The sequence below is a fragment of the Oratosquilla oratoria genome, chromosome 12 (genome assembly GCF_046742065.1).
Source record: "Oratosquilla oratoria isolate Oo_2021 chromosome 12, ASM4674206v1, whole genome shotgun sequence".
In the NCBI taxonomy this organism is placed as follows: domain Eukaryota; kingdom Metazoa; phylum Arthropoda; class Malacostraca; order Stomatopoda; family Squillidae; genus Oratosquilla; species Oratosquilla oratoria.
In genome coordinates, this window is record NC_134788.1 from 44,002,285 (window position 1) to 44,024,883 (window position 22,599).

The following is a 22,599-nucleotide window of genomic DNA, read 5'->3' on the forward strand; positions in this document are numbered from 1 at the left end:
AGCGATTGAAATCAAATAATGCCATTAACTATGGAAATACAGTTAAAAACAATCACGATTACAGTATTCATTTTCGAAACAACAACCGCCATTACAAACACAAAAGACCGCTGTTGTACAAAAAAAAATGCACACTACCATTATTTTACTGCTCATTAATTGTCATTGTATCGCATAAATTTAGCTGAGTATATTTTCATATAAATAATCATATAAAAACGTTAGTTATATATATATAAAAATGCATATTATGGAAAGAACCATATCAACAGCTACAAAAGCAGCTGATTGAACCAAACATAACAAAGTTTGTTCGATTTTCGAAGCAAAGATAATTTTCATCTTCCTAATAATATACCTCAGACTTGGCTGTTCCATGAAAATACCTCATAAACACATTTTATTATGAAAGCGTTGTCATGTAGAGAATATTATGCTATCCTGCTCCAAAACACATTCTGTATATTTTACTAAAGGAAAATAATTGAATTACGTTAATTCCGGAAGAATATTGCAGATTGTATTTTGTAATTTATGAAAGCTTCATGTTTGTATTGTGATCATGGGGTGGAAAGTGGGTAAGTATTGATAATATTTAAATAAGCTTAAGATAATGGTATAATTTAATGAAGTGCCATTACTAACGGTCTACGCTCTACAGTAACAGTATTATGATTATCGTCGTAGGCTTTATTTCCGGGCATTAATCGCTATCCTAATTATTAGGGGCAGTTCTAGCTATTTCGGCGCCCCCTCCTGACTTCTCCCCCCCCCCTTTCCCAACATACGTACACCGTGCATGAATACGCATATATATTTATATAGGAATTTATAATAGTACTTATATAAGCTCAATTGACTTAAGTTGATTGTGGTTAAGTTTGCAAACTAGTGTGACGGTGTCACCTCTATAGAAAACGAGGTGACATGGTCATTAACTGGTGGCATCCTAGGTGACCACTCTATGGCTTATTAAAAACTGGCAATGTTTTTGTATTAATCTATGTTAATTTGAAATTGGGTTATTTTTCTCATAAATTCTATAATCATTATAATAATGATATTGCCATTGATTAATCTGTTTTGAATCTGGGCAGGAATAAAACAAGTGATAAATTCTAAGATTGATAGAGATCTAAAGAATTTTTTTTCATTATTTTGAAAGGACATTTATCAATGAAATGTGTATATTGGTATGTATAAAAAAGATAAGGATTGTACAATTGATGTATAATTAAAAAGTTAGATATTGAATTTGTAAATTGAAATACATCAATATTTTTGTTCTTCTTGGCAGAAATCAATAACAACAAAAAATCTTGCTTAAAGTAAATACACTATCAAATGGAGCTATGACAATAGGGTTGAGATGACATGTTTATCTCATCAATCCAGTTCCATTAAGGGTCAGATTGACAATAGTGATGGCTACCTAAGCGATATACCAATATAAATGCAGATTAGGTTAGATTGACCAATTTATCATATTTTATTTTTTGTTACTGCTGAATCTATCAAAACAAATATGGCATCTAGAAGTACTCATTGTTGCTCTATTTGGTATAGTGCATTGCCTTTATAAACTTTTTTCTGTTATTGATTTCCTTCAAGAAAAATGTATGATGTTGATGTGTCATAATTTACAAAATTGATATTTAATTTTCTATTGCCATATCATTTTGGTTTACACTTCTAAAAATTTATACACACACACACACACACACATATATATATATACACACACATATACCAAAAGCTTTTTTTTTCCCATATAAGGGAGGTTACCAAAAGAAAAAAACGGCATTGAAACCACTCCCACCCATTCCATCTCTATCATACTCCACTCCTCTCCACCCTCCTCCCTCCCTTTTATCTTGGCACCTCCTGGATGATGGGTCATCCCTGCATCTTGTCCACTGCCCTGGGTCAGAGGCAGTGTCGCAAGACACAGCACATCCACAGCAAGGCCACTTCATTAATTCAGCGACCCCTCCCCCCTCTCTCTCCATCCCCTCATGCAGAAAGGAGAAGATGGGGAGAAATCCCTTCGGGTTGCATAAATTTATTTCTCATACATACTCCCTCACCCCCCCGTCCCCCACCCACTCTCCCTCATGCATCACAGCATCATCCATACACAACTATTCTCCATTCACCCCTATCTTCTGTCCCCTCCCATCCTTCCTCAACAGACATTCCTCTCTTTAATAATGCCCCTTTCACCCCATCCATCCATCTCATCCTAGGATGCCCCCTCATATTCACTCCTTCCACCTCTGCCTTCCACACCTCTTTTACTAATTTTTCTTCACTCATTCTTTCCATGTGTCCAAACCATCCCAATACTCTTTCATCAACCCTGTCTCCCAACTCCCTTTCCATCCCTGTTCTCCTCTCCACCTCATTTCTCACTCTATCTAGCCTAGTAACCCCTATCATACTTCTCAGACATTTCATCTCAAACTCATTCAAACTCCATCTCTCTTCCTCTCTTAAGTTCCATGTTTCTGCCCCATACAGTCCTGTGGGCACAATCACTCCTTCATACAATCTCCTCTTAGCATCCATTCCTAAATGTCTATTTCTCATTACACTTTTTAATCCCCCAAGGCATTTACTCGCTTCTCTCAATTTACATTCTACCTCCACCTCCACTCCTCCCTTTCCTGCCACATTTGCACTCAAGTATCTAAAACTATCCACTTCCTCCAGTCCCTCTCCCTTAATACTCACTTCCAGCTTGCTGCCAATCTCTCCCCTTGTACATCTCATCACCTTACTTTTACCCATTTATCTTCAACTTCCTTCATTCACACACCTTCCCAAACTCTGTCACTAACTTTCTCAATCACCCTTCTGATCCTACTACAAGCACAGTGTCATCCACAAACAACAGCTGGCTTATCTCCCACTTTTCTCCATTTTCTTTAACCATCTCCAACCCCTGACCCACTACCCTTGCATTCATCTCTCGCACTACCCCATCCATGTATAGATTGAACAGCCAAGGTGACATAACGCACCCCTGACGAAGTCCCACCTTTACCTCAAACCATTCACTCTCTCCATTTGTAATCCTAACACAAGCTCTACTATTCTCATAAAAACTCTTGACTGCTCTAAACAGCTTTCCTCCTATTCCATATATCTGCAATACCTTCCACAATGCCTTCCTGTGTACCCTGTCATAAGCCTTTTCCAAATCCATAAAAGCCCAAAAAACATCCTTACCTTTTCCTATAGCTTTCTCTCATATCTGTCTTACCACAAAAATCTGATCTACACAACCCCTACCTGTCCTAAAACCACACTGTTCCTCACCAATTACTCCCTCTGTTCCTCTCCTAATCCTCTCAATCAAGACCCTCCCATAAGCCTTCCCAACTACACTCAACAAGCTGATCCCTCTGAAACTACTATGCTCATACTTGTCCCCTTTTCCCTTGTAATGTGGAACTTTACAGAACTATACATATGCATATATATATATATATATATATACATATATTAATATATGTGTATATATATATATATTTATATATATATATACGTATATACATATATTAATATATGTGTATATATATATATTTATATATTATACACATATATTGGAAGAAAATATACGCTGGACTCGTCGTTTGCCAAATTATTCTGACGTTTCAAACCCTGTCTGGGGTTTGTCTTCAAAGTGATACAGTGGTAGCAATAGGAAATGTACATAAACAGGGGATACCTGGTACATTGGGACAGGTCTCCCCAATAACCGTTATATTCCAACGCAGGTAGAACATATAAAAAAACAAGAATAAAAACTATAATACAAAATGTGTAATACTTCCTTAAAATAAACATTCAAAAAGTTTACTATAGAATAAATAAGAAAATACAATGTAGGTTGGTTAAAACTCTACCTGCTCCATGCTTGGCTGCACCACAATGCACCCCATGGAACAAATGTCCCGTGAAGCATGCACTGTTTTAGATAAAAGAAATTGGAAGAAGAAGAAGAATGTATAATACATCAATATAATAAACCTGTAAAAAGGAAGAGTTCACAATGAATTAAACAAGAAAATATAGTGAGGTGTGAAAAATGCCCCCCAAGATTGGGTATAAATGCTGCAGGATGGGACGTGCCACAATGCACCCAATAACTAAAACTCACCACGCGGAACAAATGTCCCGCGAAGCATGCACATCCACAGACCCCAGAAATTGTAACCGTAAAGTGATCCAAAACCGTCCCTCACCGTTAATAAATTACATAAATAAAATTACATAAAATAAAAATAGAAATGAAATGTTGATAATAGAAAACACACCAAGAAACACATTGCTGTTGTGTTAATACAAATAAAACACACAATATAAACAATCTTGGGCATTTTTCGCACTTTATTATATTTTCTTGTGCAGCGGGGTAGTTTTAATCAACCTTCATTGTATTTTCTTGTTCATTATATAGTAAACTCTTTGAATGTTTATTTTAAGGAAGTATTACACATTTTATATTATAGTTTTTATTCTTGTTTTTTTACATGTTCTACCTGTGTTGGAATATAACGGTTACTGGGGAGACCTGTCCCAGTGTACCAGGTGTCCCCTATTTATGTACATTTCCTATTGGTATCACTGTATCACCCTGAAGATGAACCCCGGACAGGGTTTGAAATGTCAGAATAAATTGGCAAATGGCGAGTCCAGCGTATACTTTCTTCCAAAATGGTTCCTAGACTCAACTGTTTATGAATATATATACATATATACATACATACATACATACATACAGGGTGTTCGAATTTAATTTTACACTTTTTCAGAAAGGAAAGACAAATGTCATATCTTGGCCAAAAATTGATGTATTCTCAAAATTCAAAGTGCATTTCATAGAGAATCTTTAGCCAAATACAGCTCACTCAAAGAAGCTACCCAGAGCCTCTACCATGGCCTTCAGGCAGGACCTGAACCTGCAACACGCAGCCTTCACATTGTCCTTTGAGAGACACCCGAACACCAGTTCGATCCTGGCAATCGGCTCGTCCTTGGTGTTGCAGGTGGTATGATTGGTGTCTTTTTTTCAACTGCGCCGCATATATGATAGTCCATGGGGTTGCAATTAGGCTAGTTGGGGGGCCAGATGTCGGGACTGGTGAAGTCGTAGAAGTTCTCAGACAGCCACTTCTGGGTTTTCCTGGAGGTGTGACATGGAGCTGAGTCCTGCTGCCACACGTATGGTCTTCCCGCAGCAACCCTCTCCACCCAGAGCTTCACAACAGTGGACAGCAACTCAACATAGCCATCTGAAGTGAGTCTGAGTCTCTCTTCAAAGATGTGGGGCAGCATGATGTGGCCTTTGCTGGAGATGCCCAAAGACCATCACAGTTTGAGGGAACTTGGTTTTCATGAAGTGCTGGACTTCATGCAGACTGTAGGCTAGCCATCTGTTGTTCTCCACATTGTGGAACTGGTCCTGGCAGAAGTTCTTCTCATCTGAGAAGAATCAGAGCATCCCCAGCTTGACTGGGTGCTTGACCTTGTTGAGGAGTTTCTTGGCTTTTATAAGGCGGTTCTCATGACCTTGGTGGTGAGTAGTTGGCTCTTGCACCTCTTGTATAAGGAGTATTGAAGATCCTTGTTCAACGCTTTTTTCATAGTCACCACTCCGACGCCCATCTCTCTCGCCAAGGTCCACATTGCCTTGCTTGGATCTTGCCACACCTTATTTTGTAGCTTCTCAATGAATTTCGTTGTGCGGACAGAGTCAGAACACCTGCTATGATCCTGTTAGCCACTGCTTCCACATCTCCATTGCAATTCTCCAGCTTCAATCTCACGGCCTTCATGGTATTCAAGGAGTACTGAGCTGCAGCTAAGATTTCCGAATTTTTAGATCCAATGTGAATCATCATGATACAGGTCACTCGCTTCCAATATTCTGGTGCTTTCCAATCGTCCGTGCTCTCTAGCTCTCACACCCACCGGTAATACACAGAATCAGCCATCCATTATACTTTACCATTGTTAAATGCTTCAAATGGTTCTGAAATGACAAAAGATAAAAAGATTGTCAAATTTATCCCAAACACCCTGTGTATATATATATATATATATATATTCGCAGAAAACCAAGTGGTTTTCTGCGAATTCTTACGTTCATATATTTTAGTGATTTGTTGTTGCATATATATATATATATATATATGTATATATGTATATATATATATACACACACACACAACCCTCAATTTAATGGACAAATGCGTGCAGACCCTTGTCCATTATTAGCAAAAGTCCGTTATTTGAAAATTGGGTCTGTCCGTTGCCAATACTGGGTACCAGACATAAGTCCATTACGTAGAAATTTGTCTGTTAGGTTTCGGCGTGCACATATGTATTAGATATGTAATAAAAAGCTACAGTACATATGTATAATGATGTACATTACATATAAAGAAGAAATTGAACCATGCTGTTAGGTTTTGGTGTGCACATACGTTACTACCAGACTCCTAACAGACAAATTTTCATTTTACGGACTTTGTCCGGTACTATTTGACCGTTACTACCAGACACCCATCGAACAAATTTTCATTTTACGGACTTTGTCCTGCATTTGACTGTTACTACTGTACACCTATCGGGCAAAATTTCATTTTACAGACTTCGTCAGGAATTTCACTGTTACTACCAGACACACTTTTTGTCAGCTAAATCGAAAGTCCGCAAATTTAAGATCCGTTAAATTGAGGGTTGAGTGTATATACATATATATATACACATACATATACCAAAGGCTTTTTTCCCCCTTATAAGGGAGGTAGCTAAAAAACAAAGGCATAAAAACCACTCCCAGCCATTCCATCTCTATCATACTCCACTCCCCTCCACCCTCTTCCCTCCCTCTTATCTTGGCACCTCCTGGATGATGGGTCATCCTTGCATCTCACCCACTGCCCTGGGTCAGAAGCAGTGTCACAAGACACAGAACATCCACAGTAAGGCCACTTAACCCATTCAACTCCGATGACAAGATGTCTTGTCATTTGGTCAAATAAAACAAAAAATCATAAAACACCAAAATGTTTGATCAAACACCAGAAAAATATGACGTCAGTCCTCACTTCGCTGCGAGCGAAGCGAGGATTGACGTCATATTTTTCTGGTGTTTGATCAAACATTTTGGTGTTTTATGATTTTTTGTTTTATTTGACCAAATGACAAGACATCTTGTCATCGGAGTTGATTGGGTTAATTAAATCACTGACCCCCCTCTCCATTCCCCCCTGCAGAAAAGGAGAAGACAGGGAGAAATCCCTTCAGGCTGCGTCAAATTATTTCTCACACATACTCCCTCACCCCCATCCCCCACCCATTCCACCTCATGCATCACAGCATCATCCATATACAACCATTCTTCATTCACCCCTGTCTTCTGTCCTTCCTCAACAGACATTCTTCTCTTTCCCAAAGCCCCTTTTACCTTACCCATCCATCTCATCCTAGGTTGAGCCTCATGTTCACTCCTTCCACATGTGCCTTCCACACCTCTTTTACTAGTCTTTCTTCACTCACTCTTTCTGTGTCCGAACCATCCCAATACTTCATCAATCCTATCTCCCAACTCCCTTTCCACCCCCATTCTCCTCCTCACCTCATTTCTCACTCGATCCAGCCTAGTAACCCCTATTACACTTCTCAGACATTTCATCTCAAACCAACCTAGATACCTTACCTGCTTTCATCATCTTAACAATTGTCTTCACCTCATCTTTCCTTATTTCTTCTCCATTTTCCTCACTCATCAAGGTCATTTTCTTAGTGCTCCCCACTGCAACTACCTTTACCTCCCTATCCTCCTTCACATTTAGCAACTCCCTAAAATACTCTGCCCATCTTCCTCTTACTGCCTTCTCTTCCATTATCATCTCTCCATATGCACCTTTTACCTTTTCTTCTCTACTTGATTTGCCTCCTCTTCCTCTTTTAATTTCTTTCCAAAACATCTTTTTATTACTTTCAAAGTTTTCCGTCATACTCTTACCCCATTTCACATCTGCTCTCCTCTTTGCCTCCTCTATCTTATGCTTTACTTCTCTTCACTTTTCTTTGTACCTCTCATATGATTCCCATGTCCTATTTTGTAACCAATCTGTAAAAGCTCAATTCTTCTCTTCTACAACTTTCTTTGCTTCCACATCCCACCACTTACTACCCTTCCTTCTATTTCCACCCATCCTCCTTGTTCCACACACCATCTTTGCACACCTTGTGATTCCCTCTTTGAAACATCCCCATTCCTCCTTCACTCCCTCCCACTCCTCTCTCAGCTTCTTCTTGTACTCCTTTTCTTTCTCATTTAAGCAGTTCACTCTAAGCACCTCCCTACCTTTTCCTCTTTCTCAATCTATCCTCCACTCTCAACTTACCTTCCACCAAAAAATTATATATTCCCCCACTCTCTCCCCTTAGAACATGTACATCTTTAACTCTTCCTATTATACTCCTATTTACCACCACATACTCCATTAATGCTCTATCTGCCACCCTTCCATCCACCACCCTCTCCCATGTGTACTTATGCTTGACTTTCTTCCTAAACATTGTATTTGCTATCATCAAATCTCTAGACACATCACCATTAACTCTCCACCACAATTCTTTCCTGGAACTCCATACTTCCCAACTCCATCTATTGGTTCATTTCCTACCCTAGCAGTAAGGTCTCCCAATACCACTACATTGATGATCCTCCCTAATCCCTCAATGCACTCATTTAAATCTATCCAAAAAGCCTCCCTTACTTCTACACCCTTCTCACTACCAGGCCCATATGCACTTACAAAAACCCAAAATTTCCCTTCCCAGTTTCACTTTCATCCACATAAACCTTGAAGAAACCTCCTTCCACTCCACTACATGTTTACCTATCTCTTCACTTACTAGAATAGTAAGATGCTGACCCAAAACGTTTGGGTATCTTCCTACACGTGACATCTAAAACGTAATGCTCCATTCTCTGATGTCTTTTCATCAAGATAATTATTTTCATACATAAATAGAATGCTCATATATGTAACAATATATATTTGTATATATATGCAATATATTAAATATATTATATATATATATATATATATATATATATATATATATATATATATATTGGATATCAAAGTAGCCTTTAAATATGACCACACCATTAAGAAAAAAAATATATATATATATATATATACACACAGTCAACTCTCAATTAACATGAGGGTTACATTCCTAGAGATGCCGTGTTAATCAAAATCACGTTAGTTAAACATATTTTTCCCATAGGAAATAATGGTAATAGGGAGGGGGTTAGGTTTCTGGATACTGGGAAAGTCTTGTCTATTTTGGGATTTTGTTACTCTGAACTTGAACAAACACATCATTAATACATTTGTAGGTTACAGAAACAACAAAAACACACATTCTTTGTATTTATTTGTACAGACACTCCTTAACTTATGTTTTAATTACGTTCCGAACGGCCGAACGTAACATGAAAATGAACGTAAGTTGTTACTGTACGTTCCAGTAATGTATGACCGTTCATACTGTACTATACATCCATAAATTCTATTACTGTATCTTATAAAACACCCCTAGATAATTAATTATAAACATAACATTGTAAAATGGTAACATTAATTTCAAATAAATTAAATTCAAGCAACATAATTTCAATTAAATGAGTTTTATTCAAATTTACTTACCTTTGGCAGTGGTGCTTAAAGTGAGATGGTGGAGGAGGAGGAGGAGGCAAGACACATTCAGTCTGTCATTTGTGCCATGTAAACAATGGACGCAGCGTCATACGTAAGTATCATTTGAACATCTCATACTACAGAGAGTGCGCTAAACTAAAAAATTCACTCACAATTTTTTTTTTTTTTTTACTGTCAGTTCAAACATAAAATCGAAAAAACGTAAAACGAATTAACGTAAGTAGAGGAGCGTCTAGTACACAGTTATCTGTTCATGTGTGCACTCTTCACCAGCCACTCTCCACCTCACCTCTTCCTCCGACTCCTGGGCACTCGTAGAACAGAAAATGAGAGTTTACAATCTCTAACTAAATTATTCATTTCTCTGTAACAATTTTTTCAAGCTTTTATGACTTATGATCACGGTCCATACATTTGAAAATTAGATTACCCTTGTGGGTTGGTGACACCGTTTTCTTTTTTGCTTTGGTGTAGAACAGAAATCTAAATTACTCATTTCTCTGTAACAATTTTTCTAGCTTTTATGACCTATAATCATGGTCCGTGCATTTAGAAATTAGTTTACCATTAATTGTGGGTTGGTGACACCGTTTTCTTTTTTGATTTGGTGTCAAACAGAAAACGAGAGTTTACATTCTCTAAATTATGCATATCTCTGAAACAATTATTCATTTCTCTGTAACTTGTACACAGACACTTCCACTCACAGTTGTGGCTAGCTTCAGACTGAGATCAAAACAGAGCGCGGGAGACTGACTGCGCGGAGGCCCTCTCAGTGCTCATACCGCCAAATTCAAATTGTATTAAATCAAAATTGTCGTGTTATTTAAAGAAAAATTCCTTAAAAATTAACTTGTGTTAGTTAAACTCCATGTTAATATAGAGTATATATATATATACCCATCTGGAGTATTGGTTGCATGTTATTGTGGCAAAGTAGCATGCGGTTGATACTTTAGGGTCTATATGGGGTGCCCCTATGAACCAGAGCCACACATCATTTTGTCTGTGATAAAGGAAGACTGTTCATAGAGAAATGATGACACTTTTATTATACTACGACTGTCCCTCTGTTATGCTGTCCCCCAACCCCTTGTTACTGTCCTGTACCATTTCTCTGAACATTTATTTCCTTTTTTTGCCTACCCTGTGGTGGGGGGAAAAAATGCTACCACCAAGTCTTCCCACTTGAGTTGTAAAAGGCGACAAAAAACAGGACGGGAGTTAGGACTAGGAATCCTGCTACCTCTAGCCCCACAGGGGACATTCCTGAAAAAAAGTAAAGGCATAAGAGGGTCTGGGAGTTTTCCAACCGGTACCATAAGGTTTGGGTCTTTTAATGTGCTTGGATGTGGTACAAATGAGAGTAAATGGGAAGAAATAGGCAGTATGTTTGTGAGAAGAAAGATGGATGTGTTGGCTTTGAGTGAAACTAAATTGAAAGGGAGGGGTGAGTGTGAGTTTGGGAGTGTAGTTGGGAGGTTCTCAGGAGTGAAGATGGGACGAGGGAGAGAAGGGGTGGCTATACTAGTAAGTGAAGAGATAGGTAAGCGTGTAGTGGAATGGAAGGAGGTTTCTTCAAGGTTGATGTGAATGAAGGTGAAGCTGGGAAGGGAGATGTGGGTTTTTGTAAGTGCGTATGGACCTGGTAGTGAGAAGGGCGTAGAGGAAAGGGAGGCTTTTTGGGTAGATATAAATGAGTGCATAGAGGGATTAGGGAGAAATGTCAATGTAGTTGTATTGGGAGACCTTAATGCTAGGGTAGGAAACGAACCAATAGATGGAGTGATTGGGAAGTATGGAGTTCCAGGTTAAAAATGTAGTGGAGAATTGATGGAGATGTTTCTCGAAGGAGAGTTGATAATAGCAAATATAGTGTTTAGGAACAAAGTCAAGCATAAGTACACATGGGACAGGGTGGTGGATGATAGGGTGGCAAATAGAGCGTTAATGGACTATATAGTGGTGACCAGGAATATGGTAGGAAGAGTTAACAATGTACATGTGCTAAGGGGAGAGTGGGGGAATGTCAGATAATTTTCTGGTGGAAGGTAAATTGAGATTGGAGAATAGGTGGAGAAAAAGGAAAAGGGCAGAAGGTAGGGGGGTACTTGGAGTGAACTGCTTAAATGAGAAAGAAAAGGAGAAAGAGTATAAGAAGCTGAGAGAAGAGTGGGAGGGAGTGAAGGATAGAGTAGAACTAGGAGTGGAGGAGGAATGGGAATGGTTCAAGGAAGGAGTCATAAGGTGTGCAAAGATGGTATATGGAACAAGGAGGGTGGGAGGAAATAGAAGGAAGGGTAGTTAATGGTGGGATGAGGAAGCAAAGAAGGGTGTAGAAGAGAATAAGCAAGCTTTCATAGATTGGCTACAAATTAGGATGAGGGAATAATATGAGAGGTTTTAGGACAGGTAGGGGCTGTGTAGATCAGATTCTTGTGGTAAGATAGATATGTGAGATAGCAATAGGAAAAGGTAAGGATGTTTTGGGGGCTTTTATGGATTTGGAAAAGGCTTATGACAGGGTAGACAGGAAGGCACTGTGGGAGGTATTGCAAATATATGGGATAGGAGGAAAGCTGTTAAAAGCAGTCAAAAGTTTTTACGAAAGCAGAAGAGCTTGTGTTAGGATTAGAAATGGAGAGAGTGAATGGTTTGAAGTAAAGGTGGGACTTTGTCAGGGATGTGTTATGTTGCCTTGGCTGTTCAATCTATACAATTAATGGGGTGGTGCAAGAGGTGAATGCAAGGGTAGTGGGCCAGAGATTGAAGATGGTTAAAGAAAATAGAGAAAAGTGGGAAATAAGCAAGTTGTTTTTTGCTGACAACACTGCATTTTTAGCAAGATCAGAGGAGGGAATGACAAAGTTAGTGACATAGTATGGGAAGGTGTGTGAAAGAAGGAAGTTGAAGATAAATGTGGGCAAAAGTAAGGTGATGAGATGTACAAGGGGAGAAAGTGGCAGCAGGCTGGAAGTGAGTATTAAGGGAGAGAGACTGGAGGAAGTGGATAGTTTTAGATAATTGGGTGCGAATGTGGCAGGAAAGGGAGGAATGGGGGTAGAGGTAGAATGTAGATTGAGAGAAGTGAGTAAATGTCTTGGTGGATTAAAAAGTGTAATGAGAAATAGACATTTGGGAATGGACACTAAAAGGAGGCTATATGAAGGAGTGATTGTGCTGCCAGCACTGTATGGGGCAAAAACATAGAACATAAGAGAGGAAGAGAGATGGAGTTTATATGTGTTTGAGATGAGGTGTCTGAGAAGTATGATAGGGGTTACTAGGCTAGATAGAGTGAGAAATGAGGAGGTGAAGAGGAGAACGGGTGGAATGGGAGATTGGGTTGATGAAAGAGTATTGGGATGGTTTGGACATATGGAAAGAATGAGTGAAGAAAGATTAGTAAAAGAGGTGTGGAAGGCAGAGGTGGAAGGAGTGAATAAGAGGGGGCATCCTAGGATGAGATGGATGGATGGGGTAAAAGGGGCATTATGAAAGAGAGGAATGTCTGTTGAGGAAGGATGGGAGAGGACAGAAGATAGGGGTGAATGGAGAATGGTTGTGTATGGATGATGCTGTGATGCATGAGGGGGTGGGGGATGGGGGTGAGGGAGTATGTATGAGAAATGAATTGACACAGCCCGAAGGGATATCTCCCCGTCGTCTCCTTTTCTGCATGAGGGGGGGGGGGCATTGAAGTAATAAAGCGGCCTTGCTGTGTCTTGTGACACTGCTTCTGACCCAGGGCAGTGGGTGAGATGCAGGGATGACCCGTCATCCAGGAGGTGCCAAGATGTGAGCGAGGGTGGAGGGGAGGGGAGTATGTAGGGGGTGGAATGGGTGGGAGTGGTTTCTCTGCCTTTTTCTTTTTGGCTACCTCCCATGTAAGGGGGAAAAAAGCCTTTGGTATATGTATGTGTGTATATATATATATATATATAATGTAACGCATTCATAAAATTCAATAAAAAGACTTGGAGACTTCCCATGGTACATATAGTCATGAAACATGCCAAGAATTTATAAGTTAGTGTTAGATATAACATTCAAAACTAAGGTACAATGGCTATAATTGCTCCTTTGATTTCAAAGGAGCAATTATAGTAGTGTTGATAGTGATACTTTCCTAATTTAGTTTTGGCTAATCAGATTTTTTTTTTTTTTCAGATGTGTAAATAGACAAAGTAATCCAAGGTTATAAAAAGGATTGTGGTATCAGTGGCTGATGCGAGAGATTCATCTGTGGTGACCCTTGAAGAAGAATGAAAAGAATCGAGCCATTGCAGTGACCTAATTTTTGCTGCAAATGCGACAAAGAATTATTGTGATTTGTCACACCACATTACAGGCAAAATTGTAAAATGTTGAAGGAATGTTAAAAGAAAGTCTGAGACCACAATTGTATGGAACTGGTAGAATCATAGTGATTGACCTGACCACACAAGGTACTGTACATGCAAAACTTGAGATATATAAAAATGTCAAAGGATTGATAACTCGGAAGACATTGTATGAATTTGATCACTATAAATTCTCGTCTTGAGTGATATATAAAAGATGATATAGATGAAAACAAAGAAAAGGTTAAATCACATGATGGCACACACATCAGATAGACCATACAAATGTTCTCATTGCTTTGCTACCTTCACTCGGTCTGCATCTCTTAAATGCCATCTTAGGACCCACTCTGACGAAAATTCCGAAAAGTTCTCAGATGATGAAGACAATACATCGGAACCCCCAAGTAATATGAAGACCTTTCCAAATAGTGTAAAGTCCTCTGTCAATAGTGTTGCTGCAGACCCTCCAAATAGATTTAAATATCTTCCAAGTAATATGAAGGAACAAAGTGTATTACCTACAAGTGAAAAAACACACAAATGTACACACTGCAGTGCTGCATTCCGTGTAGCAGATAATCTAGAACGGCATCTAAGGACTCACACAGGAGAGAAGTCATACCAATGCATTTATTGTAGTAAAACTTTTGATATGTTGATCGGTTTGAGAAGACACAAGTGTACCCACTCAGGTGAAACACCTTTCAAATGTGCGCACTGCAATAGTACTTTCATGCATGTATATGCTCTTAGAGAGCATCTGGAGGTCCACACTGGGAGGAAGCCTGAAAAGTGTATGTATTGCCATGCCATATTTTATGAGACACGCACTCTGACGCAGCATCTTAAAACCCACACAGATGATAAGTTTAAAAAATGTGTTTATTGTAATGCTGTATTTCACAATACACGTACTTTAAAAGAACATCTTCGCACTCACATAGGTGAAGAGCTTTACAAATGTACTCATTGTTTTGTCAGATTTCCCGATAAAGACTCGCTTAAAGTACATTTACAGACCCATGTGGATGAACACCAGAAAGAGATTCACAGATGTACACATTGTAATGCTAGATTTGCTCATTTACGTACTTTGAAAGTACACCTTCGGATGCACACAAGTGAAGATTCTAATAAATCCAGTACTGGTTTTAAAGAGACAAATCAGCATATTTCCTTGTGCACTAATGAAAACCCAAAGAAGTTTACTTATCATTATGATCCTGCAGCATCTCATTCTGATAACAAAGGAAATATTCTTGAGACAAGATCTGAATTTGAAGATTCAAGTAAATCTTTAACCTTAGAGTATGACGTTCCTCAACTTGACCCTGATACAGATCCTTTAAAATTACCCATGGTGAAATGTGAAATTCCTGAATATACTTTTAGTACTGAATGTTCTGGAGATTATGTGTTACTAAATCAAGACATTAAGGTCGAGGTAAAAGAAGAGAGTCTTGACCTGGATGAAGAAATGGGCTTTTCATATTAACCAAAGGCCTAATAGAGGACCTTTTATAAAAATTCATTATGGACTGAGAGATCAAACCTATTGGTTAAATGTCAGGTATTTTGTATTATTGTTTTGTCTTCTGATATTGGTAGGAAGCATTGTATTGTATAGGGCAGTTATTTTTATTATTATTAAAATTAGACTGGTTATGCTGTTTTGATAAGACCTTTTGAGATGTCAGATATCTGTTGTGTTCATAGAATTCCCCATCACTAAAAGTGAAGATTATTTAATTTTAATTTTTCTATACCTCATACTGGGGTATCCCACAATGGGGTATTTACTGCATATGAACAGTCAGTACTTTAGGAAATTTTTAGATATACCCCTTTAGACCAAAAGCACACATCATTTCCTATGTTAGAGAAAACTACTCACAGGAAAGATGAGCCACTTCTCTACTATTGCTGTCACCCCTTGTTGTCATCTCCTATAATCTTTCTGGTACCACTTCTTTTCCTATGCCTACCTGGTAGTGGTAAGGGGGGGGAGGGAAGAAAATGCTGCTACTGCATATTTATGGGCATCATAGAAGCCATGAAGGTACTGCAAAATGAGAAAGTGAAGTTGTCCATTTTCAAAACATGTTGACCCCCTCACCTAGGTCTTTGAGGAGGCCTCAGTTTAGGCAGAAATAGTGAGAGTTTCCAATTTGTCTTCACAGAGCAGGTTTTTTTTAAAGAGGATAGTGAAGTGAGCAAGAATTTGGGTTCAGAAGATATAAATGTAGAAGTGAGGTAAGTTCTCAACCTTTTGAGATCATTGGGTGTGACAAAAGCTTCAGAACTTGGTGGGATCTCAAACTGGATTATTTGAATGATCTATTGCAAAAGGAGGGATGGATGGACTGTGTGTAGCTTCACCTAGAGAAGGCTTTTGATAATGTACCTCACAATCTGCATATGTGGAAATTGCAGCACATTGTAGGTTTGAGAGGCAAACTACTAGTGGCAATTCTAAGACTATGAAAAGTGGGAGGGCCAGCTGAAAAACGGGGAGGGGTGGCCATGGCCCTCCCAGGCCCCGCCCCAAGAATTGCCACTGCGTGTGATGCCGTGACACGGTCAGTACCACAGTAGTATTTACCAAGGTATATATATATATGATTTAAAAATACATATACCAAAGGCTTTTTCCCCCTTATGTGGGGGGGGGGGTAGCCAAAAAGAAAAAGGCATAGAAATCACTCCCACCCGTTTCATTTCCCTTATATTCCACTCCCTTCCACCCTCCTCCCTCCCTCCTATCTTGGCACATCCTGGTGGCCCCCTAGAATCACCACTGCGTGTGATGCCGTGACACAGTCGATACTGCAGTAGTATTTACCAAGGTATATATATATATATATAATTTAAAAATAAGACATGCAAAAAAACTGGGGGTGGGGGGAGGGCATGGCCCTCCCAGCCCACCAACACCCCCTCCCCCCTAGAATTGCCACTGCAAATTACTCGAATGGATAATAGACTTTTTAAAGGGAAGATACATGAGGACAGTAGTAAAGGAAAAGATGTAAAGAGGGGGAACCATAACAAGTTGAATTCCACAAGGTCCAGTGCTTGCATCAATAACATATCTATATTGGTGACATTATGAAGGTACAACAAGCTATGCCAACAGTTTGAAGGTACAATAAGCTACGCCAACATTTTGCTGATGATGAAAAAACCATGAGAACAGTGATAATGAGGAATGTAGGATAATGCAAAAAAAGATCTAGACACTATATTTTTGCTTGGACCCAAGAATAGAAGATTAATTTCAATACCAAAAAAAAATGCAAAGAACTGGAATTTGGCAAATGCTGCAAAAGACCATCCTTAAACTATTCTTTTGCAAGTAAATATATTACAAAAGTAAAAGAGGTGGATTTTGGGAGTGTTGATAAAAGACAACCTGTCATTGTAGGAGAGAGGCCAAACGCAGAGTATGGGATCCAATATATTTAACATTTAGCCCAGCAGGGTTGTTTCTGAAAAAGCCCTGCTGGGCGAAACGTTAAATATGTTGGATCCCATATTCGGCGTTTGGCCTCTCACCTACAGTGCTGTTGCAGTCGTTGCTGCTTTTACTCACAACCTGTCACCTAAGTCATATCAGCAGGATTGTGGGAGAGACTGACTGCTGCAGAAGATTAAAAGTGGCTTTATACATACATATACCAAGGGCTTTTTCCCCCTTACAGGGAGGTAGTCAGAGTCAAATGCATAAATCCACTCCCACCCATTTCATCCCCACACACTCCACTCCCATTCACCAACCCCTCCCTATTTTCTTGGATCCTCCTGGATGACAGGTCATCCCTGCATCTTGCCCACTGCAATGCAGCAGGGATGTTTCATTTAATTGGTGACCCCCTCCCCCTTTTTGTCCTCTTATGCAGAAAAAGAGAAGATGAGGAGAAATCTTTTTTGTCTGCATCAAAATATCATTGACACATCCCTACTTCCTCCCCCAATTGCATCACAGCATCCCTGTCTGGGGTATGGCTGCATGTTATCGTGGGGTTCAAATCTGGTCAGTAGCATGCAGTTGATACTTTAGGGTCTGTATCGGGTGCCCCCGCATGGATCAGAGACACACATCCACATCATTTTGTCTGTGATAAAGTAAATCTCTATTCATAGAGAAGTTATGCTACTTTATTATACTGCAACTGTCCCTCTGATATAGTGTCTCTCCACTCTTAATACTATCCTGTACCACTTCTCTGATTATTCATTTCCTTTTTTTGCCGAGCCCTGTGGTGGGAATGAAAGAATACTGCCATTGAGTGTTCCCACTTGAGTTGTAAATAATGACAAAAATGGGACAGATAGGACTAGGCATCCATCCTACTCTCAGTAGCCCCAAAGGGGAAATTCCAAAAAAGAACAAAGGCATAAGATGGATGGTCTGGGAGGAGTTTTCAAACCAGAACCAGGTTTGGGCTTTAGACTATATAGATAAATGAAAATCATATAGAAACCCTGAGGCATCAGTAGTGTGGTCCCCACAGAGTGAAGGATATGAGTAAGATTGAGAGAATGCAAAGGGAAGCAAACAGACTGGTTACCAGCCTGGCATGTAAACTATATGAGAGACTAAAAACACTGGATCTGCCAATTTTAAAAGATCAAAGAGAAAGTTCATATGATTACAGTATACAAGTTGCCTAAGGGGATAGATAGAAGATACAGTACTACCTCTCATTGACGGACTCAAAGGGGGTAACTGTGTCCGTTGATGTGAATAATCTGTTGATTTGGAGTTGTGTTTGGGTGGCATAGTGATTGCACGCACTAAACAACAGCACCAAAAACACAGCGAAAACACCACAAACTCAGCTAATTAACATCCATTAATGAGAGGTCCCACTGACTTTAAGAGGTTATGAGAACAAATTAACCTCTTCAACTCCGATGACAAGCTTCATGTCATTTGGTCAAATAAAACAAAAAATCGTAAAACACCAAAATGTTTGATCAAACAGCACCAGAAAAATATGACGTCAGTCCTCGCTTCATGCGAGGACTGACGTCATATATTTCTGGTGCTGTTTGATCAAACATTTTGGTGTTTTATGATTGTATACATAAATACTTGGAATACCTTAGAATGTGATATAGCTCAAGCTAAAACAATACATAAATAGATCAAATTGGGACTGAACATGAATTTGAGGCTAGGTATGACAAATTGATTAAAGATGAGGGCCTTTAAGAGGTTATGGGAACAAATTAAGAAGGATCACATCTAGATTATGTGAAAAATACAGTTTTCCATATAGATGCATGAAATAGTTTAGAATATAGTTTTCCATATATAAATAAAAAAGATTATATAATTATAAGATTATATAAATTATATAAAATTATATAGATTATATAAAATATAAATATAGTTTTCCATATAGATGCTTGGAATAGCTTCGAAGGAAATATAATCCAAGTTGGAATACATGAATTCAAATCTAAAAATGAGAAATGGAAATCAAGGATACAGATTAAGCTGGGGCTCTACATGGATTTGAGGCTAGGTATAATAAATTGGAGAGAAGTAGATGGAAATCAATTAGCATTGCTCCTTTCCTGTATGTACAATTAGGTAGATACATGCACACAAGCATATACAGATTGACCTCTCATTAACATATGTTAATTAGCTATGCGGTGTTTTTGGTGTGGTTGTTTAGTGCTGTGCAATCACTATTATGCCACCCAAAAACCACTCCAAATCAACGGATTATTCACATCAACGGACACCGTTATCCCCCTTTAGTCCGTTAATGAGAGGTAGTACTGTATTTGAGGCTAGGTATGGTAAATTGGCGAGTAGGTGATAGGACCCAATGAGCATTGCTCCTTTTCTGTGTGTAAGTACATACGCACAGAATGTGCAAAGCTTACAACTTGCTAAGATCAATAAAAGTGGCATTTGCATACTTGGACGAGGACATGATAAAAAAAAAATATTGGTTACATTGATAAGGCCTAGACTAGAATATGCGGTGACATTGTGGTCACCCAGTACCAAAAAGAATATAAAGAAAATAGAATCCAGAGAGCAGCAACAAAAATGGCACCTGCACTTGCAAACTTATCATATTAAGAGAGATTGGCTAAACTGGAGTTACCGACGCTGGAGCAAAGAAGAGAGAGAGGTGACCTACTGACCATCTACAGAATCATGAAAGGCACAGAGATACTTGATAGAGAGGACTTACTAAACTGGGACAAGAGAAGCAAAAGAGGGCATGGAAAGAAAATTAAGAAACATAGCTACAGAAGAGAACTGAAGAATAACAGTTTTCTACATAGAGCAGTGGACACTTGGAACAAACTGGACAATGAAATAGTATGTGCAAAAACCATTCATGAGTTTAAAAGCAAACTAGACACTGCAAGATACAAAGGCGGGACACCACAAGCATTGCTCCCCTTCCTGCAAAATACAACTAGGTAAATATGAGCAAAGACTGTCCAAATTAGAGCTACCAACTTTGGAACAGAGAAGAGAAAGAGGTGACCTGCCGACTACAGAATAATGAAAGGAATGGAAGTTTTAGATAGGGATGACTTGTTAATATGGGACAATGGTAGAACAAGAGGACACGAAAAGAAACTAAAAAAAAGATAGTTACAGAAGAAATTTAAAAAGGAACAGCTTCCCACACAGAGTGATAGATACATGGAATAAATTAGACAATGAAACAGTGTGTGCAAACACTATACAAGATTTTAAGAAAAAACTTGATGCTGAGAGATACAAACACGGGTCACCACAAGCATAGCTCCCTTCCCGTATAATACAACTAGGTAAATACAATTAGGTAAATAAACAAGATTGAGAGAATACAAGTGGCAACAAACAAATTGGCTCCCTGCATTACAGATAAACTATACAAGGAAAGACTAAAAGAATTGAGTCTGCCAACTTTGAAAGATAAAAAAAAAAGAGGTGATATGATCACAGTATTCAGGTCACTAAAGTTGATAAATTACATTGAAAGAATAAATCTCTTGATTAAGGATAGGAGGGCTTTAAGAGGTCATGAGAACAAATTAAGAAAAATTGCATGTCTCAAAGATGTGAAGATATACAGTTTTCTATATGGATGCATAAATAATTGGAATAGCTCAGGTGATATAGCCCAAGCTGCAACAGTACACAAGTTCAAATCTAAATATGATAATTGGAAGACAAGGATATAGACTAAGTTGGAACTGTATTTAAATTTGAGACTAGATATGATAGAGAGTAGGAGACTGGACATATAAACAAAGAAATAGTGAATGAAAGTTTCCAATTGGTTTTCACATTTTTTTTTCCCCAAGAAAGCAAGGGTAAAAAAAAAAAAAAAATCAGGCTCAGAAGATATAAATGTAGAAGTGAAGGAAGTGCTCAATCTTTTGGGATCATTGGATGTGACAAAAGCTTGAGGACTTGATAGGATCTCAAATGGGACTCTTAAAGAATGCAGGGAACAACTAGCAGACAAGATTCACAGTCTTATCATATATTTATTGCAAGAATAGTGCTGCTTTCTTGGAAAAGGGTAACTGTAGTGCTAATTCACAAAGGTGAAAGGAGATATCACTAAATCATAGGCCAGTATCACAGACCAGCGCAATAGTGAAATTATGTGAAGGGATTGTGAAAGATCAATGGACCAAATTTCTTGAAGAGATGAGCATTCTAACAGACAGTTTGGCTTCAGGCCTGGAAGGTCATGTGTAATTGACTTTTTAAGCTTTTTACTCAAGAGTGGTTGATGTACTGCAAGAAGGTGACTGCTAACACACTGAAACAATGGAGCAATTCACCAACATTCCATCAACACTCATGACAAGAAGCCGTGCTTAGAAGACCTCATCAGGGACACAGAAATAATCCACACAGACTCTACAGAGTTTTAATCATTGCTAAGATGGTTAGTATTACTTTGCAGCAGCCTACTTTAAATGTCCAGAGGTCATTGCATCATGACCTCCCTTCCAGTAGAAAAAATTGACTCACACACTGTGACATTTGCCCACTGGAAGTTACAAGCCAACAAGATGTGCCATTAGCTCACCATAGGTCCCGGCAAGAGGGTGCAACTAGACATTTGGTTACCAGAAGTGACAACCAGACACGACGTGACATAAGCCCAATGTTGGACAAGGGCCCCCCTTCCTAGCACTGCCCACCCTCATATATTCCCACCAATCATATACCACCACATTTTATTCTCTCTGTTGTTTGTATGGCCCATGGGCCTTTATATTCCAATGTGTTTCACATTTGTAATCAGTTTTACCCTGAAGACAACCATGCGAAATTGTTGAAACAGCTGTCAGTATAAAATGGAGCACCATTCAGACTATTTTCATAACTTCCTCCAGAGTTTGAACCATGAAGAGAAAAGGATACTTAGAAAGTTATAGAAATGTTCTCTAAAAATCATTGATGCCACATGTGCTTTAGCATTCAACAGTATATATATATATATATATAT

General features: G+C 38.8%; 1 protein-coding gene across 3 annotated transcripts; it reads left to right on the forward strand.

Annotated features, from left to right (window-relative positions):
- The first annotated feature begins 275 nt into the window (after positions 1–275).
- LOC143031572 (uncharacterized) lies at positions 276–15,767 on the forward strand. 3 transcript variants are annotated; one of them, XM_076195596.1, is made up of 2 exons: positions 276–578; positions 13,929–15,767. In XM_076195596.1, exon 2 carries the CDS (start codon positions 14,328–14,330, stop codon positions 15,597–15,599), a length of 1,272 nt encoding a protein of 423 aa, XP_076051711.1. In that variant the 5' UTR covers positions 276–578; positions 13,929–14,327; the 3' UTR covers positions 15,600–15,767. The 3 variants fall into 3 exon arrangements, with proteins under 3 accessions (XP_076051711.1, XP_076051713.1, XP_076051712.1); XM_076195598.1 differs by lacking the exon at positions 276–578 and adding an exon at positions 4,831–5,305; XM_076195597.1 differs by lacking the exon at positions 276–578 and adding an exon at positions 9,342–9,849.
- The last annotated feature ends 6,832 nt before the right edge of the window (positions 15,768–22,599 follow it).